This window comes from Labeo rohita, unplaced genomic scaffold, assembly GCF_022985175.1.
Source record: "Labeo rohita strain BAU-BD-2019 unplaced genomic scaffold, IGBB_LRoh.1.0 scaffold_94, whole genome shotgun sequence".
Lineage (NCBI taxonomy): Eukaryota > Metazoa > Chordata > Actinopteri > Cypriniformes > Cyprinidae > Labeo > Labeo rohita.
In genome coordinates this window covers 259,857-284,991 of record NW_026129898.1, presented here as the reverse complement: position 1 = coordinate 284,991, position 25,135 = coordinate 259,857, and the positions used below count along the sequence as shown (strand labels likewise).

Genomic DNA, 25,135 nt, shown 5'->3' with positions numbered 1-25,135 from the left:
AAAAAACAATGATTCTAGTCACACGTTGACGATGTAGAGTGTTCTGCTCCCTGCCAGTGGAAACACAAGCCAGTTCTGAACAAGTGGCCGAGAAAAGCGGTCCATATTTTCACCTCATGTATTGGTGTTTTAAACCAGTCAGAGCTTCTCTTACGCATGGTCAGGATAGAAAGACTGAACTGACATCGTCACATGAAGGCACACACACACTGACCAAAGCTTCTGACTAAATACGTGCTGACAAACACTTTATAAGAGCTAATAAACAACACTGTTTCTATGCAACCGCTCTATAGCAGAGAAACATGTAACAGGCTCTTATTAAGGAGCTGCTGTCTGAGTGAGTGAATGATGGATCTCCTGTATTCATACAAGAGATGTTTAAAAAATGTTATATATTATATATGAAGTTATATATAGATTTCTTTTTTGTATACTTTTACACTGTGTAAGTGTAATGCTTATCTAATCTCTATATTGGAAACTTCATAGCTGTTTGTTTGTTTGTTGTGTTTCTGATCTGAGTCTTTTTATTGATTTAATTGTCTTTTTCAATCGGTTAGTATGTTGGAAGTACTTAAAGCAACACTTATTAACAACTGTTCACTCATCAACAAAACAAAGTCATTAACAAAAAGGTCTACATCCTTGTTTTATCTGGTTGTAATTGAAATCACAATGCCCGTGAAACATTTCCCAGACCTACGCACAGAAAACCGGCCTTTTTATTTAGTTATTTAGGAGTGTGTTTAAAGTGATACCTGCTTTTCTAATAGCTGGAAATGTTTAATACTAAGCTGTCTCTCTTTCTCTCTTTCAAACAGAGGATTGAACATGTGATGTGGTTATTATGGCTCTCAGTGTGTGTACCTGGAATCTAGCGTCTGTCTGTTAGCGCTGCTGTGTTTTGACGCTGTTGAAAGCAATTATTGTGTCTGTACGCGGAGCACACGGCGTTTTAACTGCATTAGTTTCCACTATCATTAAACATCACCCTTTAAACCTTCCCACAATACAGACGAGTCGCTAATGTCAGCGAAACGGCAGACGGCGTGCGCATATCCAACAATAAAACACATTCACAGCATACAGCAAAGGCGGCGGCATCATTTAGATTCTCAGCTTCTGTTACGTTATTTCAGCATGCTACTGAAACGAAGAAAACAAATCTTTTATCAGATTTATGAAGTTGGAGAATTGTTTTTCTAAAAATAATAATTCAATATCAGCAGCACTAATTGGAAAGCGATTCATTTCACTCCCTCAAGAAATTTGTAGGATTCTAGCAGATCTAGTCAACCGTCTCCACGGCAACTATAAAAATGGTTAATTTCATGCAGTGTTAAATAATAGAGCAGAAAGTCAAGAATAAGCCAAGTGTGCAAATATATAAACATGAATCTCAAAATGAAGCTCAGTATGACAAATGCTGTCTTATTAAATCTGCAAATCATCTTCTCATACAATCAAATCAACCAAAAATAAATAAATAAATAAATCATAGATAGATCATCCCAAAGTTTAAATAATGTATTTTCAAATTAACTTTAACAAAAAAATACATAATGAATAAATAAATGAATGAAAGAATAAATAAATAAATAAATAAATAAATAAATAAATAAAAACAAGAATTGACAGAATCCATGCTTTATTTATTTTACATAAATAAATAAATAAATACATAAATAACAATTCATTCTCAGATTCTGGTGTTTAGGCTGGATGTTTAAAGGATTACTGAATTCAAAACTGTTTTCAGGCTGTATTTTTCTACTTTTCTTACTGTTGGATTGGTTGGTGTTAGTTGCCGTCCAATAATAGATGCATTTTTCTTTGTCTCGAGTTATAATTTGGTTGTGTCTGATCATCTGGGTTTGTTTGTCCGTAGGCTGTTTGTTTTTTGGGAAGTCATATGAAGCTCACTAAGTGAATTTCTCTCTGGACTGCATGAGTTGCTGTGAGGCTCCTTCAAGGTGCGTCTCGTGGCAGTTCGATGTTTCGTGATAAAAGGAGCGGAGATTGCTTATTCTGATGCGCCTGAAGAACTCATTTATTTGTGTATTTAATGATAATGAGGGATACTCTTTCTTTCTGTGTCCAGTTGCTGCATAATTGCCGTTACTAGATGCAAAAAGCGACTCTTTGTATCCAAAACAATTTGGGTTATTGGGATGAGAAAATCCTGACACATTGTGTGTTTTTACACAAATGCATTTTATAAATGTAAACATGAAACAAGTCTTGAAGTTTGGTGACCAAGTAGAATAACTGACTTGTCAAATTAAATCATACTGCACGGCTCAGGTATAACTCCTCAGGGTGTCCATTCATTTTCAATAATTCAACAGTCAAACATCAATTATTCCTCATGTAAAGAATCTTGATTCTGTGAATGACTATAATTACAGCTCTCAATTAAAAGGCTTCTTCTTTTTTTTTTTTTTTTTTTTTTTCCTACAGTTGAATTTCTTAGCTCGAGCTACTTAACATACACACTCCTTTTAAACTTAGATATTTGTGTGTATTTGTTTATTTGTTTATTAATTTTTAGGAATTTAGGGTTGGCACTTTGAAAATCTCTGATGTTCAGTTTTCAGAATGTAACAGATTGTGGAAATATTTCCATTATATCTGTTATTTTAGTATCCATGCTGTTATAGATGTTTATTAACATTTTGATCCCCGCCCCCCTTTTACATGTAATTCTAATAAGTTTTACTTGTTGTGTTGTATTGTGTTACTATATAATATAGTATACAGTTTTTATTCGTTTTTACTTCAGTTTTAGTTTTTGCTATTATAGCATATCAAGTTAAATTAAATGAAAATCTTCCAATGCCAGTGGCTTAAATAAAATAGGTGTAAGTTTTATTTACACTGCTGACATAAATAAAAGTTGAAAACCTAAAACCTTGCTACCTTGAAACTTGTCCTGCATCGCTTTTGTATTTCCTTCAGAAACTGCAAATCTAATTCAGACTGCTGCAACTTTTAGTGTGAGACAGTAGATGTGTCAAACTGTATTTGCATGGGCTTTTATGCATTATTCTTCTCTCTGTATCTCCTGATGTGTTTTTTTTCTCTCCCCCTGCTGGTGGCTGGTGTAAGTGCAGCGCTGTATTTAGGTCAGCAGCAGATCAGTGCGCTTTACAGACAGCAGCAGATAAACAGCAGCATGTCAACACTCTTTGTACGGATATGAAATCTGTATGTGTGTGTGTGTGTGTCAGATGCCTTTGTATGTTTCCCACTCTTTCTATTTCTTCCATCACTCACACAAACACACTGTATTCTAGCAGTGACACTGAGGGTGATGAATGTAGAATGTTTGCTCTGTTAAACCGGCTGCCACAGCACAAATAATACATTGTAGAATCACAGAGGCGTCCATCTTGGCTCTGGATCCTGCACAGTTTCCTCAGACCTCTGTCCTTGTGTGGGCTGGGAACTGCAAAGGCGTTCGGATTGATTTGTTTGCCATCGCAGTGGACGTGGCTGTGTGAAGCTTGCGTTGTATCGTGCCACATCTCTGTATTTTGACAACATGATGGTGCGGATGATGACAATGCTGGTTGTGCGGGAGAAATGTCTGAGGAAGTGGGGAGATCCTGCACTGGTTAGTTGTAATGTTCATGAGCTCCACTAGAGGGAGACAGAGAGCGTTAATATGAGAAACTTTGACCTTAAATTCTCAGGGCTTGTTCCAATACACACTTGTGCACTCGGTCACTAGACAGTGTGTGCATGTGACAGGAAGTAAGTGTGAAAGACGGTCTTGAATCTTACACATGGCAAAGCTCAATGCCCTTAACACACAGAAATCCGAGATACCACATCAGAGCACATCAGCCCTCACAAATTGAGGTCTAAAAACATTCTTAAATCAAGATACATTTACTAGATTTTTTTTTTTTTTTTGTTCTTTTTTTTTTGTTTTTTGTTTAGTTTTCTCTTAATTTTCTTAAATTTTTAGCTCACTGACAGGTTTTTGTTTTTAATAATAAACTTACTTTGACAATTTTCTCATGGTTTAATGCTTTTTTGCTTCTCAAGTAAATGCAACTTGATTTAAAATTTAAGAATCTTTACACATTTGCACTGGGGAAAAAAGTCCTTGAAAGAGGTTTTTTTGTGTTATCAAACAACTTTTTAGGGTATTCTAATATCACACAATGCCGATACATAAAGCAGAGCTCAGTGAGACGTTTTTGTGCTTATCTGTTCATTCTCTCTGTGTTTTCCAGAGAATGTCTGAATACAGCTCATTGTTGAGTGATCTGTCTGAGAACATCACTAATGAAGACCTGGAGCAGCTGAAGTCGGCCTGTAAGGAGGACATCCCTGAAGACCAGAGCAACTCTATCACCTCCTCCAAAGACTGGTTCAGCTACCTGGAGAAGAATGACAAACTGGCACAAGGTGAGAAAACCACTGGCCTCTTCAGTTTCTATGTTATATTAACAGAGTGAACGGAGCTGTCAAACCTTAAGTTTCATCTAAAATGAAAATTCATCATTTACTCTCTCTCTCAGGCTGCGTGGACGAGTCAAGCAGACATTAGACTAAAATTATTAGTCACTGATAATCGTCCTTGCTGTCATTTCTCTCAAATCTCATTTGTATTTATGTTCAAAATATTGAAACATCCTGTTATTGGTCACAAAGAATAGAAGAAGCAATGATTTTTGGCAGAACTACCTTTGTGAAAATAGTGCATATTACACAAAAATAATGTACACTGACCAAAATTATAAACGGAACACTTTTGTTTTTGCCCCCATTTTTCATGAGCTGAACTCAAAGATCTAAGACTTTTCTATGTACACAAAAGGCCTGTTTCTCTCAAATAATGTTCACAAATCTGTCTAAATCTGTGTTAGTGAGCACTTCTCCTTTGCCAAATGAATCCGTCCACCTCACAGGTGTGGCATATCAAGATGCTGATTAGACAGCATGATTATTACACAGGTGTGCCTCAGACTGGCCACAATAAAAGGCCACTCTAAAATGTGCAGTTTTATCACACAACACAATGCCACAGATGTCGCAAGTTTTGAGGAAGCATGCAATTGGCATGCTGACTGCAGGAATGTCCACCAGAGCTGTTGCCTGTGAATTGGATGTTCATTTCTCTACCATAAGCTGTCTCCAAAGGTGTTTCAGAGAATTTGGCAGTACATCCAACCGGCCTCACAACCACAGACCACATGTAACCACACCAGCCCAGGACCTCCACATTCAGCACCTTCACCTCCAAGATCATCTGAGACTAGCCACCCGGACAGCTGCTGCAACAATCAATTTGCATAACCAAAGAATTTCTGCACAAACTGTCAGAAACCATCTCAGGGAAGCTCATCTGCATGCTCGTCGTCCTCATCGGGGTCTCGACCTGACTGCAGTTAGTCGTTGTAACCGACTTGAGTGGGCAAATGCTCACATTCGATGGCGTCTGGCACTTTGGAGAGGTGTTTTCTTCACGGATGAATCCCGGTTTTCACTGTACAGGGCAGATAGCAGACAGCATGTATGGCGTCGTGTGGGTGAGCGGTTTGCTGATGTCAACGTTGTGGATCGAGTGGCCCATGGTGGTGGTGGGGTTATGATTTGGAGAGGTATATGTTATGGACAACGAACACAGGTGCATTTTATTGATGCCATTTTGAATGCACGGAGATGCTGTGACGCGATCCTGAGGCCCATTGTTGTGACATTCATCCACGACCATCATCTCATGTTGCAGCATGATAATACATGGCTCCGTGTTGCAAGGATCTGTATACAATTCCTGGAAGCTGAAAACATCCCAGTTCTTGCATGGCCAGCATACTCACCAGACATGTCACCCATTGAGCATGTTTGGGATGCCCTGGATCGGCGTATACGTCAGCGTGTTCCAGTTCCTGCCAATATCCAGCAACTTCACACAGCCATTAAAGAGGAGTGGACCAACATTCCATGGGCCACAATCAACAACATGATCAACTTGATGCAAAGGAGATGTGTTGCACTCCATGAGGCAAATGGTGGTTACACCAGATACTGACTGGTTTTCGGACCCCCCCCAATACAGTAAAACTGCACATTTTAGAGTGGGCTTTTATTGTGGCCAGCCTAAGGCACACCTGTGTAATAATCATGCTGTCTAATCAGCATCTTGATATGCCACACCTGTGAGGTGGATGGATTATCTCGGCAAAGGAGAAGTGCTCACTAACACAGATTTAGACAGATTTGTGAACAATATTTGAGAGAAATAGGCCTTTTGTGTACATAGAAAAAGTCTTAGATCTTTGAGTTCAGCTCATGAAAAATGGGGGCAAAAACAAAAGTGTTGTGTTTATAATTTTGGTCAGTGCACTTGAAAAGAATATACTTAAGTACTTAAGTGTTTTGACCAACTTAATTAGGACTTAAGCTCATATTTATCGACCAATTTGGGGTTGACGTCACAGTTACATCACACTTGCGTATTGTGGTGGCAGAAAAATAGAGGGAAATGGGTAAAATTCATGGAATAGGAGAACAAATGTATTGTGCCTTTAGATGTTAGATTTTTTTTTTTTTTTTTTAATACAATATTGTTGTCAAAAAAAAAAAAACATTTGAAGCTAAATGTAGATGTTTAAATGGACAGACTATGGATGAAACCTGCTATGATTACTTTTACTTTTAAAGCATGAATTTGATTTAAACAATAAGTCTACATAATATACATACAGCATTGAATATTATGTAAACCTATAACATTTTACATAACATTTACCTATTTTATCTCACAATTTTGCAGAATTAAGATATAAGCTTGGAATTGCAATAATAAAGTCAGAATTTTACAATGTAAAATCAATTGTATCCTTTTTTTTTTTAACTGTTTTGTTCAGTGTCTTCTATAGACTGGTAGTTGAAAACAGTAATTTTCTGCCACCAGATAGGCTCCGCCCACAAAAAAATTTGCAAACACCGAAAATGAGTCTATATATAATTACTTAACATAATTACTTCTGTTGTCTTTGAAACATGGTTTAAGTACTGTACTGAAACTTGTATTTTAATATTTAAATATATTTCTAATGACTCATTTGAAATAATAAAGTAGCAATTTAATATATTTAAAATCTGTTAACTTTAAAAGTAATATTGGATAACACAATACAGGTAAAGGCATAATCAAGTACTTTAGGTTAATGAAACAGGAGGGTTGGGCTTATTGTACAGGAATGTTATGATGTGTGATTGTCTTGCACAGATAACCTATCCTACATAGAGCACATCTTTGAGATCTCACGGCGGCCGGACCTCTTGACCCGGGTCATCGAGTACCGCACAACCGTACTGAAGATCTCCGAAGACGACGAGATCGACACCAAACTCACACGCATCCCCTCGGCAAAGAAATACAAGGGTACAAAACACTTCACTTTCACAGTCTCCGTGTCCTTTACTTACTATATGTCTGTAACCGTGTTGTCTGCGTGTCTCTCCTCTCTGTCACAGATATCATTCGCCAACCGTCAGAAGATGAGATTATCAAACTGGCTCCTCCCCCTAAAAAAGCATGAGGTCAAAGTTCGTGACCTCTGCTCCTCATCCCCGGCACTTCATCTTGCCCATCATCGTCACCAAACCACGCCCACTGCCCCGCCCACTCCACCTCCCACCGAACAGAAGCCAAGCAGCCAATCAGATCGCCAAGACGCTTTACAGCCACGCCCACGCCACTGAGGCACGGAAAGCATTGAAAAAGAAATGGACAAAAAGACAGCGACCAAAAGACTTGCAGACTTGCAGAAGTGAACGGGTCATAGGTCAGGTTGTGTGTCGGAATGAAAAACAATCATTCTGTGTTCGCTGACGCTTGTGTGGACTTGTGTATGTGTGAGAGAGAGTTTATTCACACCCTTGATAGCATTGAGTGGGATCGTCAGAAGTCGGTCAGACTAACGCGATATGGAGTTCGCAGTTAACGTCTTAATGTGGCGACTGGTGTGAATCTAGTAGAAAAACAGGTTTAGCCACCGATCGCCGTTCCTTTAGACACATTTATTCCCTAGATAGACTCGAGGTCGGTACATTCCCTTTAAAAACACGACTCGCATCAAAATTTTAAAGTGTTACAGAGAATTCATCTCTGAATTTGTGTGATTGCCACTTAGAAAGCCAATATTTGCCTTCTTTAGAAATGAAATGCATTATTGCAGGGTATGCAATTACCTAGTAGAGAATCAATATTGCTTTTTATATTTCTGTATATCATCCTTCTAGTAATTATAGTTTATTAATGATCAGTTATATAGTAATCATTGTTTCGTATCAAACGACAACAGTCTTATATATCAACATAAATGGAGTTAGTCCATTTACTCCTTTATCTTCTATTATTAAATGTATAACAAGCCTAAAAACACTGTCTGTGGACGATTAGACCATGGTAGAACACAAAATTCATGATAAAAGAAAAGGAAAAAAAAAATCTCAATATGTGTTTAGTAATGTTTTAGCTCCATTTCTGCAGTATTTGCATCAGGAAATAGAAGGCATATATTTTTGTTAAAACGTTAAATTGCTCAATTTGACTACTTCTACTGTGAATTATTTATTCTGATGCCTCAGTATGCCATTATGTGAAACATTAGGATGATACCACAAATATTTTCAGTTGATAATTTATATACTGATAGAGGGTAAGAAACAGCTGCCACTAAAGCAGGGATATTTATGTACAATTACATAAATATATATTAATGAGATGGTAAATAAATATCCATAGATTGCAGCACTCTATACGTGGCCAAACGTCTGTATGGATCACACTGTGTATCCAAACAGCGCATCATTTTAGCTGTTTTGCCTATTTTTATCTATTTTTCATCCTAACACAGCATGCTATGATTGTGCTGCGTTTACAAATATTAATATCATGATTATGATTGTGATATTCTTTCGCCTTTTATTCGCACCATCTGCTGAAAGACTGTTTAAACACGACTCTAAATTTGCTCGATCACTGTGTGTCGTTGCTCAGCCCCTGCAGACTGTTGTTTTCATACGATAAAGCCGGAGCGGTTATTAAGGACGTGCCATGCGTGTTTTTATGCGTCTGCATTTCCACCCACGCATGAGGGCCGCATGCGGCGTTCCGTTTCAGGCTGTTTTTGCAACTCACTATTATTCTGTTCTGTGTGATTTTGTTGAATCGAAGCAAACGAGCTGTAAGACCTCAGCATTGAATCTGGAACTACGTATTTATAAAAGTATGGAGTATTTTGAATGGTCGGATAGCGACTGGCCGTGAACATTCGTGGCCTTTGAAAACTGATTACTGTGGATTTCTGAGGACTGCAAAAAATGTCCTGCCAAGGTTTAGATCAGTCAAGTTTATTTCTGTCGCTGCCACACAAAAATGACAGTTCTGTTTTCATTTACTTACCCTGTATATTTGTTCCAAACGTATGCGTTGCTTACTCAAAAAAGATGTTTTATAGAATGTCCTAGATGCTCTTTTTCATGCAATGAAAGTGAAGGTGGACTAGGGGTGTCAAAAAGTGTGTGTATTCTCAAATCTACCGACGCTTATTAAAACCTATTCAAATATTGTAAAGGTAACTGCAACTTTTTGTCTCACAATTGCACCTTGCATTTCTTAGAAATAATGAGACAATTGTAATAATGAGATAAAAAGCCGCAAATAATCTTATTTGCACTTCTGCATATTTCAGTATGGTGCGTCTCATTCGGTCAGCAGACATGCAAGATCCAATAGCATTTAGTATCAATGGTTTCAAACTTGGGATCATGCCTTTTAATCATATTTAAATGTACCCAAATTTAGTAGATTTGAGTTTATTACTTTCAGTGTATTTTTGTCTGTTTCTGACATCAGAGGGATAGACATTTGTGAGTTTGACAGTCTCACAATCCTCTTTCATTGCATGCAAAAGTTGTCCTATTTCTGTATGAGGAAAAACGAAACAAATTCGAGGGTGAGTAAAAGACAGAATGTTCATTTTTGTAGTTTCTCAAAGATTACCGTGTAAAATCCCAATTTATGCAACAAGTCACAAACGATCCCTTCGAAAAACAGATTGTACATTATTCTATTTATTGTAGTTTTTTATGTTGTTGTTGTTGTTGTTGATGTATCGATGTTTCTCGATTGTGTACAAATATCATCTTGTGAATTTTGCAGTGCGTGACATTGTGACTGTGGTGATGTTCCCTGTCTAGTGTCTCTCTAGACACGCGGCCAAACGCTCATCGCACACGCCATGATCGCTTTTCAATCGATTCGTTTCTGTATTAGTTTAGTTGGTTGGTTTAGTTTGCATCCTCAGTCCTGACTGAATTCTCTGTGGTATCTGACTCTAGATCAGCTCTCTATATGCTTATCCTAGTTTCACCAACCAAGCGTAGAATTTTATAACGTCCCCAGACCAGCAACCAAGGGCTTCAGATGTGCTCATTCACGGTGGTTTTCATCGCACACTCGATTAGATGTGGTACCGTCGATCACGTATTGTGTGCATGTCTGTACGGTTAGTTTGTGATCGGTAGATTCGTCTCCTTCAAGGGCCTCTGTTAAGCACTGTGCTTTGCGCTCGAGATCAATTTACCAGGTGTATTTTTAAAACACAGCGCCTCAACTGGAGAACATCGGAAAAGCCATATTACTATCGCTCGCCCTTTTCCGTGTTTCCTCTTTTTGAACTATAGAGGCGTGTTCGGATGAATTTCCTGTTGCCGCAGGAAATGACGCGGAGCTCGATGGATGTGATTTATTTTCTTTGCAGTGTCTTTCTAATTTAATGCCACTTCGTTTCCTCTATGCAGAGATTATTCGGCACTGTGCACAAGCGTCTCCTCTTGTTAATAACCACTACATGCAAGTATTACGATGCGTTCGGCCAAATGAAACAGTGCGATGCTGAAGCCATAGACGCATAATCATGTCATTTGACTGTCGAATTGGATGTCACAGTATTAAAACATATCAGCCTTGATAATGCTGCAAAAGCTTCGTAATGCTGAAGGTTTATCGCTATTGGCATAACAGAAACACAACTCGAGGTGTTTTATCCTACTTTTAGTTACTGTGTCCCAAACAAGTACCACTTTATCTAGCCAAATTAAAAATAAACACAAAACAAACCCTGTTGAAAACCTGTCCACTTCAGAAGAGACATGAAAACATGCGTAGAGAAAATGAAGCATATTTTCCGAGCCATTGCATTGTGAAGCACATTTAAAACTCCCATTTTCACCTGGATATCCTAAAACACACACGATATTCCTGGATTTTCATTACTGTTTTTGTTCTTTGCTTTATAACAATGACACTGGGGGAAGGATGTGCTTATTTGTCATGAAATGCAAAATCCTAAAAATATGCTTCATTTTCTCTTAGTGTGACTTTCTTTTTTGGCTGATGTTTTGTTCTTTAGTTGTACATACAAATATATTGTGGATTTATAAAAAGTGTTTTATTATTAATTAATTTATTTAATGCAACTGTATCTTGTTTTGGTGTACTGAAGTATGTTTACTAACTGGACAAGCGGGGGGACGTTTATTCATCAGTGTAACTGTACGTGTGATGTTCAGATCAGGTCTGTTCTGTTGGTTTTGCCGTAGGACTCTGGGCTCAAGATCCTTTTCTATAATCTTCTGTTTTGATAACTTTACCGCATAATTTACATGTCTTTCTGTCATTACTTTCTTTTGGTATTTTAATTGTAGTGTTGTTCCAAATGCTTGTTCTCTTTCTTAGTAATGCTTCTCTGCATAATATGACCGTTTTGACCGTGTTGTAGTAGCCATGCCTTTGTCATGTTGTGAAATGTTCGTATGAGAGGCCACTGGCTGTAAATGCAAGAACACCTTTAAGGATCATTCATTTTATGTACGTTTCAAGTCCCCCGTCAGAATGTGAGACTGAGAAATGTGGAATCGGTTTACGTAGAGATTGATGCGCTCATCATTGTTTGATGTGGTGTGATGCTGTTTCTGAGATTGTGAAAAGTGTGATTTCGACGGTGGTGAAATACGGTGTAGTTTGAGAAAGTGGATTGTAGAGTTTAATGAGTACATTGATTACAGAGCTGACGAAAGCGAAATATGGTAAAATAACTTCTGCGTGGTGAATCTCACGAAGAAATTTGAAGGCCTTTTATTTTTTATAATAATTGTAAAATGTATTTTAGAACTATTATGATTTTGTTTACATTTCCAGCTAATAAGAAACTTTCTCAGAATGTTGGTTAATATTCTGGCAAGGTTCTCTCACAGTTATGAACCAACGTTCTTCCAGTTAAAGAGGTAGTTTAACCAAAACTGACATTTCTGTCATCATTCACTCACCCTCAAGTTGTTAAATTTCTTTATTCTGCTGAGCACAAAAGATGATATTTTGAAGAAATGTTGGTAACTAAAAAGTTGACGGTAGCCATTGACTTCCATAGTATGGAAAAAATACTAGGGAAGTCAATGGCTACCATCACTTCTTTGGTCATTTTTTCCTTTAATGTTCTCAAACATTATTTATATGTTGTTCATGGAACATTTTATTTCCAAAACATTTTAGTTGGACGTTCTAACATGTTTTGAAATGTTACTGCTTGTTTTAGAATGTTCAGAAAACATTTGAAAATATCATTCTCATAATGATAAAATGGAATGTTCCCTTAACATTTACATAAAAAATGACATTTTGAATGTTTAGTAAGCATTCAGAAAGAACATTTTGATATTAGAAACATTAGCAAAATGGTCTTAGAACATTTTTTGTTAGCTGGGTCATGTCAGTTAACCAAATTTGCTCTCAGTTTAATCAAATTTAAATCTTGTTACTACAATAAAGTGAAAATCATCATTCCTTGACTAATTTTCTAAATTAAAATCAGCATTATTAATAATAATAATAATAATAATAATACAATTTTATTATTGTTAATTTCTTTGGTTAAATATGGCCCAGACTTATTTTTGACCCTTTTTTTGTGAGATTCACCCACATATGCTTCATTAACGTTGTTAGTTCAGACAGTTTATTTCTTGACTTCACATTCCTAAAACGTTGAGGTGGACATGTAGAGACCTTGTAGAGAATGTTTGAGCTGAACCGATGATAAACATGTTAGACAAGTTGATGTTACTGCAGAAATAGAAAGGTGTAAAGGAAGACGGATAGAGAGACATATCATATATTGGTAATGTAATGCACATTTGTAGCAGGAAAATAGAGTCTAAAATATAAAGCACGTGATTGTGAAATGATTGTGCGCATAAGAGTTGTTAGAACTATTCTCGTAACGTTTACGCTGAGGACTAAAACATGCTCTCATGCCATGATGAAGTGCCAACTCGATTTGTGTTTGTTTAAAAGCTTAAAACAGAGACATTAATATGCAGAATTATTTATGACTCTCATGATTAGAAGCTTGCATATGGTTAAAAAGTATTTGCACCCTAGAGTTTCTGCTGCGTGTGTGCAGGTGTGCAGTGTTTAGGCTGGAGATGCAGTGATGTGTGAACTGAAGTGGGATTGCGGTGCTGTGATAAAGTCTGATAGAAAATACATACTGAACTTTGGTCGGTCTTAGACTCTTGCTGAAGGATTTCTTTGTTTTGACTTTTTTTTAGTCATTGCATATTTATTTATTGATGTGATGCTTTTTTTTCTGTAAGTCAGCCAGTTATCGCTTCATGAGACACTTTGGCTTGAACCGCTTTGCAGATTGTTGATGTTCTCGCTGATCGGACTGATGTTTGAGTCTCATTTTTCTCTTCTGACATTAAATGTTAAATCTCCATGGGCGGACTGCTGTTAGCATTTCTTCAGTAATTCTTTTTGCGTTCTTTCTTTTGTCTTACTTTGCAGCAACAAAGTGATGGACACTCGGTATGGAAATCTGTTTGTGAAATATACCTACAGATGTGGCTTCTCTCTTTGAGTAAATTAGGCTAAACCGAAATGATGCCGTTTTGTCATTGTGCTTAAATGAATATATAAATATTATATTCTATATTAAAATATATTTGCTAACCTACAGATCTGTGCGAGCCAGTTCTTTGCCTCACTCTCAGTTCACAATGAAATGATGTGATGATATAAAACAAGTACTGCTCACTGCAGAGCCGAATGGCCTCCAGCTCCCCCTCTCTGGAGGTCCAGCTCCACCTCTGTGTGAACTAATGGGTGGAGTTAGGGTTAGGATAGGGTAAGGGGTAGGGTTAGGGTGTGGTTAGGTGTCTATCTCCACCCATTACCTCCAGCGAGGGGGAGCTGGAGCTCCAGCTCCTCCCATCTGGCTCTGCAGCGAGCACCCTCTCATACAAAATGCACAACAACACTAATGCATATGTTTAGAATTTAAAAATAATATATTTCTTTGGGCTTGCAAGCAAAAAAAAAAAAATTTGCAGTCTTTACTCTCAGCCTATAATTCAATAAATAACTATGCAGCTGGTGTTAGCTAAAGGCTGTATTGTGGGTTTTAGTGAAACTGGCCAAGGACAGACATCACTTTTGGCCAATGCTGTATGTGTGGAAAAGCTCTGTGGTTGAGCTGTAAAAGCTTCTGGTTTCATACTGCCCTCATGTGGACAGAAAAAAATATGGCCTTATAGAGAATTTCCATGAACCTTTGAACCTTTAAAGACTGAAGTCACAAACAGCAGTGCCTGTTGAACAGGTCGGACCGGTTTAGTTTTTCTTTTACTTTTACTGCATGTTGAAATCTAGTTTCCGTTAATGAAGACACTTTAGAATCGAGCATCAACCACAGGATCAGCCAATGAAGTAAGTTATTAATGAATGTTTTGTGTTTTAAATTAAAGTGTTGTTTTGTATCTGGAGATGTGAGAATAGTCTCTCCATGTCTTGGAATTCTGTTTACAGCTTTGCATCACACCAGTCTGAAGTATTTGACAAACCCGGCCAAATCCTCTTGATGAAAAGATGGCAAAACCTAAAAGTGAGTGTACTATAATGTCAACATGAAATGGTCTGCAGTCCTGTACGTGATTCAGCACACATTTTGTACTAAAGAGGGTACAAACCATTGTCACTGGGGCAGTACCTTTTAATGGGACAGAATTATACCTTAACATAAAGAAACGAATTTGTACCATTCCAGTTTGTACCTCATGTCTTGTGCCAGGCAGGGGCAACCAAAATTTATTTTTTTTTTTTTTTTTTTTTACTTGCTGGTACATAATACCTTCATCAGTGGTACAAAACTTGTCTCTGAAGGTACCACCACAGTGACAAGGCACTTTGTACCTTTACTGTGCCAAATAGAAAGCTCTTTTTCTTAATGAACCAGAATCATAATCAGAATGAGCTTTATTTTCAGGTATGTTTACACATACAAGGAATTTGTTTTCGTGACAAAAGCTTCTACAGTGCAACAGAATGACAGTGACAGGGCAAAACACTGATAATAAAATAATAAAAATAGAACAAGTAAATGGGGAATAACAATATCAGAACAGGTATATTACAATACACTATTTTGTACGTACAGGTATATTATGTGCAAATTCGAACTGTAAACCGAGTAAATCCAGTTCCTCTCATCATACAAAACCAGTCCTTGTTATATGAAACAAGAAATACATTAACATGACAATCAATTGTAGGTGCAACAGTTTTCCACACAGTATCCACAGTGTATCTATGTTTAAAACATACTTAACCTGAAAGAATAAAGGAACTTTAGATTCAGCACAATATGGTCACTGTATTAATTCAGTAAATGTGAGCAACTCCGCTTCTAGGGTAGATTTAATATGGCAGAGGCTAAAAGAAATGGTCATCAGGAGCCGTAGAGGGTGCTCTGTTTGCAAAACAATCCCAAAATTGCTCCCAAAGAACACCAAAAGCTTATGGAATTAAGTGATTTGCTTTTGAACTATAAGCAATGCTCTGTACACCACAAACCCCATCCTCTACAAATAAGGGCATGGTAAGCAGCTAATGCTGCCACATATACCTTCAGAGTGGAGGGGGATAGCCCTGCAGAGAAACACTCCTGAGGGACTCCAGAACTGTACCAGCTGGGCAGTTGACTGGGTCCTGCAGTCACTGTCCGCACCAAGAAGTGAAAGTCTCCACTTCGAGGTGTACTGTTTTCTCATAGTGGCAGCTCTGCACTGGAGTAGGGCAGCTCATGGTCTGCTTGGTCGTCGGAATCCTCTTCGATGGACTGAAGCAAACAGATAGCTGATCTGCCTTATGCCATGGGGCAGCTCTGTGACACAAACGTCCAGTGCTCACACTGGACAGAGCAGATTGCACTTGGCCTGCTTCCTGGAAGGGAGGATGACAGAAGGCATGCGGAAGTAAAGGAAACCTTGGTGCACTGTACTAGCCTTAGCCTCCGGATGCCAAGGAGGAAAGGAGTAACTGATGGTTGTCTTCCCCAAAGACAGACTACCCAGAAGGGTGAGGTAAACAGCTATGGCCACCATGTATACCAGGGATCCTTAAATCTGGCCCACAAGATTCACTTTCCTGCAGAGTTTAGCTCTAACCCTAATCAAATACACCTGAGCATGTTAATCAATGTCTTCAGGATCATTAGACAATCACAGGTAGGTAAGTTTGCTCATGGTTGCAAGCGCAGATCCCCCTGCCAGTTGATGTCCACCGATGTGTTGTCTGTGCGGACAAGGACGTGGTGTCCCCTGAGGTCTGTGAGAAAGTGTTTTAGAGTTCGGAACACGGCCAACATCTCCTGGCAGTTGATGTGCCACATGAGATGGTGCCTCTCCCACAGACCCTGGGCAGAGTGGCCACTCATGACCACCCCCCAGCCTGTGAGGGAGGTGTCCATCGTTAGTGTTATGTGACAACAAGAAGCCCCCAACACTTGTCTCTGAAACTGTTTGACAGTGAGTGACTGGCCTTCTCTCACTCTCTTCACAGCTGTGAGATCGATACGATACGGGCAGGAGACAGACGTGACTGCCTCGAAGTCGAATCCCATACTATGCCCAGATAAATGGTTCTCTGTAGTGGAGAAAAGGCAAGGCAAGGCAAGGCAAGTTTATTTATATAGCACATTTCATACACAGAGGTAATTCAAAGTGCTTTACATCAAAGGAAGTAGAATAATCATAAAAACAATAATCACAAAAAAGGAAGTAGAACAATCATAAAAACAATGATCACAACACTAAAACAAAAAATGTAAAATGTAAAAAACTGATTGATATAATGATTTAAAAATGATTTAAAAATTGATTTAAAATAAATTTAAAAACAGAAAATGATTATACATAATGCAATCAGTTCGGACGAAGCACAGTGCTCATTCAGTAAATGCACAGCTAAACAGAAGAGTTTTGAGTCTAGATTTAAATGTAGCTAATGTTTTAGCACATTTGATCTCTTCTGGAAGCGTAAAAGTACTTTAAAATCAATTCTAAATATAACTGGAAGCCAGTGTAGGGACCTGAGGACTGGTGTGATATGCTCAGATTTTCTGGTTCTAGACATTTTTCTTGAAAACACATTTTTCTTGGCGTTTAAGCTTAACCTAAGCTCTTTCATATGGTTGAGGATAACAGCTCGATGCCGAGCCGCCACCTGCTCCAACTGAGCTAAAAACATGTTAGAACATGTTCTATGGGCTCTTTCCTCAAAAGAATGTCGTCTTCTTGTTCCATTACTAGAGCCTGTGGGCCCCGAGCAGTTGAACAAGGCAGTCGAGTAGCCTCTTCTACAGTCTGCAGGACCCATTGTGAGACATTTAGCAGGAGTTTCTATGCTGCCAGAAGTCTACCAAGGGAACCAGCCTCTCGAGGCTGGTCTGTGGTGTGGCTACAGAAGCCATTTCAGTGCCCTGAAGCGGATGACTGGCAGGGAACGACCAGCCTGACCACTCTAGTGCCTCACTTGAGGGGATGAACTTCCCTGTGTTAAACCATTTTTGGGCGGCACCTGGGAATTTTACTTGTTGGAGCCCACTGAGCCCTGAAGCACTGATGCTGGCAGGGGTGTCAGCTGAGCTTAGGACTCGGGCCCCTCAAGACTGGCATCTATTATAGCTAGAGAATGAACTCTGAAGAGGATGACCGGCAGGAAGCAACTGACACTCTAGTGCTCTGAGGAGACGAGTATTCTCGTGCCGTACCGTTGCTAGGTGGCAGCTTAGAGTTTCACTCGCTGGAGACCACTGAGCCCTGAAGCACTGATTGTGGCAGAAGCGTCAGCTAGGCTGAGGATGCCAGCCCCTCAGGAGCCCTCGTTGGAGCCCTGAAGCACTGGAGGTGGCAGGGGTATTAGAGTGGCTCAGTGAGGGCACTGAGGAGGATTGGGACCATGTGTACCTCTTCTCCCCAGGGAGGGCTGTCCTCAGGGTCCTGACAATGGTAAAGTCAGCACCACTTGGCCGAGACCTTCCTCGAGAGTGTTGCCTCAGGGCCTTCAGGGAAGATGCTGACGACGGGGAGTATCACACCATATCCCTTCTCACTTAACCCCACAAAGTTAGAGTAGTTTTTGGATCGAGATGTTCGAACAGTGGAGGCGATTATAGTTTATCCCACGATCTCAACACCTTGGTGTGGAGACCGGGAAAAAATTTCTAATTTAGTCTGCTTCTCGGCTGGCAAGTCGAAGTTTAACTTGGCTACAGTGCAAGTTACAACCTCCACTATCTCCTCATACATGAGGGACTGGTGGCAAGTCCACAGTCTCCTCAATATCGATGCTCACCACATCAACCTCTTCAGAGGAAGATAGATAAAGTGCCTGGTCCTCTCTCTGGGGGGAAGAAACCGCAGCACGAGCCAAGGACGAGCCCGTTTTGGATCCCACCGTTAAATCCATTCACGATCCCCATGACAATACTCCATGCTGTGCCTCGGCAGCAGCGGGACTGTGGCATTGCCACAGAATTGATGTACACTTGCTCATTGTTTCTCGCATTCTATACAGAGTGTAACTGACTGACTGAGTGCTTTTGCAAAGACACACACACACACACACACACACACACACACACACCACAGACAAGCTCGCTGAAGAAGCTGACGTGCATTTGCTGGGTGCACCTTTATGCTTTCTGGTTGCTCACGTCACCTTACTCGTGATGTCTCGCTTCTCTATTGGACTGATTCCGCATGTGCTTCAGAATGCGGTCACACAGAGGGCGTTCCCAAAGCAATTCTGTTTGCATCTAAAATACCTTAAAAAGGAGTTACATTTTACAGTTGTTTGGATTGGAGTGAAGGGTGTTACATTTTTTTCTGCTTATATTTCAAAGATATCAAAAGCTGTAAAGAATTGGAGCAACTTTTTAATGAATATGAAGAACAAATACAGAAGCTGTGTCGTCTTTATGACATACGTCCAAAAAGGTAAGGTAGTCAATGATAAATGTAGTATGTATCTGAATTTCACTGTTATTTGCCAACCCTCCTTGTCTGTGAAGATTTTGAATTTTCTCTTGTTCAAATCAAGCAACAAAGGCCAAAAGAAGAGAATGAAGGCTGCAGCAAAAGAACTTAGAGAGCTTCTCATGGAAACTGAAGATCAGTCTTTTGATGTCTCATCTATACCCACTATCATAGAATCAGGAACAGAAATGATAAAGAAAATAATTCAAGTACTAGAAAATGACTCAGATCTTGTCCAGCCGTGTCGTGCTAGAGGTAAGTCTCCAGATTCTGTTATTAATCTAAATTACTCCAGAAAATTCCACATTACAAACAATTTCTTAAACAGTAGCCCATTTAGCTTTGACCAGAGAACAACCATGTAAATGTCATGTAATTAAATTTGCAAACCATGCTTCTGAATTTGGAGGAAAAGCACATCTCAAGCAAGTCTAGACCATGTATGGAATAAACGGTTATGCAAGTTGCTAAACACTGCTCATATACAGCTGTGAAACACTGTCATCATCATATCCAGAGTAACCTTCAAACACTGTCGGTTCTGGAAATGTGGGCCAAAATATTTCAAACCTGATACAATTTGAGCATGTAATGTCATTTCTGTTTTCATGGTAATGCAGGAATTCCTAAATGTTTTTGTAAGCCAAACTCCTTTGACATGAGATATTTCTCTGAGGAAGTTATTATTTCAGTAACTTTCTCTTTGCTTTTTATATATCAATATGGTACATTTATTGGGAAGTTCAAAACAAGTTTGATGAAAAAGTAATCTATAAGTAATCTCAAAACAAGTCATTTGACAAGTCAAGTCAAATACATTACCTAAATGAGTAGCCCACTGTGTATTACTTTGCTAACAGATTAATATTTGGGTGTTTCAGGTACGCTCAGAGATCTGTGTGATACTGAAAAGAAAAGCATTTCATTTGGTAAGTTAAGCAGCCTTGATGTGTGGTGAAAGTAATGAACCCTGAAAATTCAGTTTCACAAAAAACAAACAAACAAACAAAAACACATAATGATCTGCATGATCTAGTGAAGGGGTGTCAAACAAATGGGCCGCAACCATTTAAGGTACTAGTTTAAAAACACTGACATTATTGCAAACCCCTATCATCTTTGAAAGAAGGTTTTCTGAGTTTTGTTAGAAATTACATTGTAATTTGTATGGTTAATATTAACGTAACTGTGAGCAAATTAAGGTTTAACAAAAGGTAATTCGGCCCACACAAGGGGACATTTTCTAATCTGGCCCTCAGCTGAAAACGAGTGATCTTGATCTTGTTTCCTTCTTCCAGATGCAATACAGCATGATCATAAAATTATGCAACTTATCAAATACCTCAAAATGAATCACAAAGCATTTCCCGTGATCCAGGAACTGATCCAGGAGCAGATGTCTTACAAATTAAGGACTGCTTATTACAAAATGGGCATTGATACAAAAGGTAGGTTTCTGGTCAGAATTGATCTCAACTGACCCCAATTGATCAGTTTATTTTTGCGAGTAGAGAGAGAGAGACAGAGAGAGAGAAGCTACTCACAAAAATATACTCAAGTCAGCTGCATTAAATCAAAAGGTATATTTAAAGGGGAGCAACTTGTTAAAGATTAATAAATATATGAATTATTTATTTTTATTTATGTTTATTTTTATTTATTTTTTTTGGTTTGCATTGAGAGATTGATGTTTATTGTTGACACTGTTCTTTGTAATGGACATTTTGGTTATTTGCTGACTGGTTTTGTTTGTTAATCTCTAATCAGGTTGTGAGACCTGTGCTGCATTAGAGGTGGGTAAATAGAATCTATCACAATAACTGTTTATTGCCACTCTGTATATGTGTTTTGGTTCACTTGTTGTCGTTATCATTGGTTTTATATGGCTCATAGATGCATTTAATTTAACAGTAATTGTTAAAATTATTTTTTCTCCCTCTCAGGATGATTCTGAATGGGAAGTTAAAATACCTTCAGAGGTCACGACAGATGCAAATATCAAGTACAGGTACAGAGAGAAATCTGTATGGAATATTGCATACTTGTAACATCACACATATAATATTACATTTTCTGAGAGCATCTTCATCAGTGTTATATTTGGGTTTTCAGTGTCCGCTCCTCTGCAGGGCAGCATGAATGTTCAGAGACTGGCCTCCGCTGGCGGTCTGTCGGTGGTGTCAGTTTGGAGTATCGGTTTGTTGAATGGGAATCACTCAGTAAAGATATTATGGAGAACTACAGGCCATGTGGACCTTTGATGGACATCAGTGTAACCTCTGGCACATTGAAGGAAATTCATCTTCCTCACTTCATCTGTGTAGGTAAGGCATATCTCACTCCAGATCCAGTCATTTCAACACGTACTCTTCATTCGTGTAAACCTTTCAAGCCAGACCTATGAACTCTGGTTATTGAAGACAATGTTACTTAAACCAGCATTACTGTCCACAGATTGTGAATCCTCCTCGGATGATGCAGTGAAAGCTCTTCATGTGAAGGATGGTACTGTTTCATTGGAAAGATGTGAATTAAGTAGATTCCATGCCAAGCTTCTCAATCCCACCTTCTCACTCTTGGGAATTATTGCACATGTGCATCAGTACTTCACCATGAAGTTTCACTGTGAAACTTTGATTTATCGCAACTGCAAAGTTTCCCTCAACCTTCATGTGTACCTGATTTTAAAGGATAAAAAACTTAAGAAGGTAAAATCTAAAAACAGGCTTTATGAGCTTTTATTGGATGATTTATCCAAAGTGATAATAGATTCCAGTGACAAGTTCTGAAGGGATAATGAAAATGTTGCCATTATACATTCCCTTAGGCTGCTTTTTTACAAACACAAAAGCAAACAAGATAAAAAGGATGCTATATTCAAAGTATTTTGAAGATATACAATAACTTTCAAAGAATAGATGCATAAATAAATAAATAAATAAATACATAAATCTGGTATGTTTATGATACATGGATGAACCTCTGTGATTATAAGTTATAAGTGACAAATAATTCTGTCTTATACTGTTAGGATGTGGAGACAAAGGAGAAAAAAAACATGGAGATTGTGAAACCAACGCCACATAAAGCTCTTAAAATTGATGACGGTTACACCCTGAAGACATCCCGTGACTCCAAAATCAAACCTCCGGTACTTGCAAAAATTTTGCATTCAGTTTTTTTTTTTTTTTTTTTTTTTTTTTTTTTTTGGCTAGAAAATAATCCAGACTTACATGCTACTTCCTTCTAAAATATTTCAATTCACTTTTTGTCAGAGTTTAGAATTGACACCCTGCAAGGCCAACTTCTTTGATATACACATTAAAGATGCAAAGGAATGTCTTGAACTCTATATAATGACAAAAAAGGATGAAAAAATATGGGATGTTAATATAGAATCAGGTAAACAACCCACAAGAACTTGCAAAACTCTCTGCAGATCAAATCTTTATCTTTTATATTTTAATTTTCTGATCGTGTTCTTTCAGATGAATTAAAAAGCAGTTCAGTCTGTAAGTACAATTTTAATGAATCATACAAATCTGCACATTATAAACATGAATACACACACACACACACACACACACACACACACACACATATATATATATATATATATATATATTATAAATTCAAACAAGTGTTGCTCTGAAATTAGAACAATATTTTATACAGTTAAAAAAAATCAGTATTTTTGGCCTCATTTCAGCTGACTGCGGGCAGTCGACCACCTCAACGAGTAAGTGAAGATGAAAATTTATTTAAGTGACTGTTCTGTAATGTTCAACAAAGTTTAATATATTATTATTATTATTTGTGTATTTAGCCACTATATGTAATTTAAGTTTTACCAAAACTTATAACATTGCACTCTCATTTGGTCTGAGTTCATGGGGCATTCTGTTTGCTTTCCTGACAAAGGATAAAAGGAATTTGGTCAAAACTGCTGTAATATATGCTACATATACATTTCAAAATGCAGTTTATGAATGTGTAGCCTGCACTTTCTTATGTAATTCCAAAAGCCTGGACAGTAATTTTAATGCTTTTTAATCTTTACCCAGGTCATCAGTTTCCAGGGACTGCAGAGATTGACACAGCACAGAAACAAGAAAGATGCAAAAATGATAATGGTAAATATAATTTTTAAAAACAGATCAGGCTGTTTCTATATGCAGATTCTTCATAAAGTATTGTTCAGTGGCTTTCCGTGAAGATGAGGCAACATTGTCTTCTTCCAGGTGCTGAGTTTGTGGAGAAGCACAGGGCAGAGTTGATCAAAAGGGTCTCACTGGTGGAGCCAATTGCAGATGACATGAAAAATCTGATTGGTGATGAAAAATATGGAATCATCTTAAAGTCAGTAACAAATGAGAAAAAAATGAGAAAACTTTTTGAATTTCTGACAACACCCAAACTAAAAGAGAAACTTTACCAAAGTCTTGTAAAACATGAGCGCCTCCTTGTTGAATTTTTGGAGGATTCTGGGTAGATGCTCTTCCATACATCAAAATAATGAATTCATTATGGTTAATTATTATTTTACAGCAGACAGATCATTAATAATGTAATAGGTTGTGGAGTGTGGTAAGATGTACATTGTCTATTATTGTAGACTACAGTTCTGACTGGTTTACATAAAGAGCTCTGAATATGAAGATTATTCCAAACTATAACCATTTGAATAATATGCCTCTGTTTGTGATTTAAAAAGTCTTTATAAATTTCCTTTGTGGATCAATACATCTGATATAGTGTCTTGTTATAGTGATTAATAACTTTTCACATATTAACTTTTTGTTTTATGTTTTAGTTTTTTATGTTTTATATTTTTCTTTTGTGGAAAAATCACCAGAGAAACAAAACTAAACACAAGAAGGAAACACAACGACCAATGGCAACATAAAATTAAAAACGTCCTTAAAGACATAACCATGACATAACTCAATCAGGTTTCATTAGAAATACATACAATAAGACCATTGTCTTCTAACTTGCATCTTCAGTTAAACTGGGCTTGCTGATTTGCCCTTTTTTTTGTACAGTGATTACATTTCACACAGTTTTCATTTAATTGTGTGTACAGTACACCGGTTACCATAAACCCTTCCTTAACTCCTTAGTGTTTCATTAGGTGAATGGTCCATTGTGTTCTAACTTTCATTTTCAGAGAAATGAAATTCATTCTCCCCAAATGGCATCCACCCATTTACAGTAATTATGGAATTATTTATTTCTCCGCTTTTTATGTTTAGTCTGTGTGTGTTTAATTTATTAAAACTGGTGAAGAGCATGTAATATTGTATTCATACTATTAATATTCCATAAAACAAACAAAAAAAGTAATCATATATAGCATATGTCAATGCATCTAAAATTACTTGTGTTAATAAACATGCAGATAAAATAAATGTATTGCTGGGTAATGGACGTGGCATCAGATCATCAGAAGTGAAGTTACAATGTCATTTACTTATTGTGATTCTTTCGCTTTATTACACACACACACACACACACACACACACACACATATCTTCCGGTTTGACAGAAAGGGGGCAGAACTTGATGACTCATTCCAGGGCTATATAAACCAGTGTGTTTCACTCTCTGCTATTAAATGAAGTTACAGCCACTGAATGCTAGCAAATTAACGGTAAGACTATTTATGCAGTTCATTGCCTTATAAAAGTATGTTGTAAGTAAAATATGTATGTACTTTCTATATTTA

The 25,135-nt window shown here is 37.9% G+C and overlaps 2 protein-coding genes across 2 annotated transcripts in view; both read left to right on the top strand.

The window, feature by feature from the left end:
• Positions 1-7,763, top strand: part of LOC127162443 (astrocytic phosphoprotein PEA-15) — a 39,197-nt gene extending 31,434 nt beyond the window's left edge. Inside the window, exons 2-4 of the mRNA XM_051105232.1 lie at positions 4,248-4,422; positions 7,253-7,408; positions 7,501-7,763. Of these exons, the coding sequence (XP_050961189.1) occupies positions 4,251-4,422; positions 7,253-7,408; positions 7,501-7,565 (393 nt within the window). The 5' untranslated portion in view covers positions 4,248-4,250 and the 3' untranslated portion in view covers positions 7,566-7,763. The remainder of the gene's footprint in view (positions 1-4,247; positions 4,423-7,252; positions 7,409-7,500) is intronic.
• Positions 7,727-24,150, top strand: LOC127162427 (NACHT, LRR and PYD domains-containing protein 1 homolog). Its single transcript, XM_051105210.1, has 16 exons — positions 7,727-14,800; positions 14,900-14,975; positions 19,275-19,368; positions 19,472-19,662; positions 20,289-20,336; positions 20,706-20,855; positions 21,175-21,200; positions 21,351-21,415; positions 21,520-21,731; positions 21,862-22,115; positions 22,439-22,558; positions 22,683-22,809; positions 22,896-22,919; positions 23,117-23,146; positions 23,472-23,540; positions 23,649-24,150. Exons 2-16 carry the CDS (start codon positions 14,960-14,962, stop codon positions 23,897-23,899), a joined length of 1,677 nt encoding a protein of 558 aa, XP_050961167.1. The 5' UTR covers positions 7,727-14,800; positions 14,900-14,959; the 3' UTR covers positions 23,900-24,150.
• Positions 24,151-25,135: the final 985 nt, after the last annotated feature.

Excerpts from the sequence above, each read along its gene's own strand:
- LOC127162427 (XM_051105210.1), top strand. Across the intron at positions 19,369-19,471 it reads TATGACATACGTCCAAAAAG|CAACAAAGGCCAAAAGAAGA; the intron begins GTAAGGTAGTCA and ends GTTCAAATCAAG. Across the intron at positions 21,201-21,350 it reads AGACCTGTGCTGCATTAGAG|GATGATTCTGAATGGGAAGT; the intron begins GTGGGTAAATAG and ends TCTCCCTCTCAG.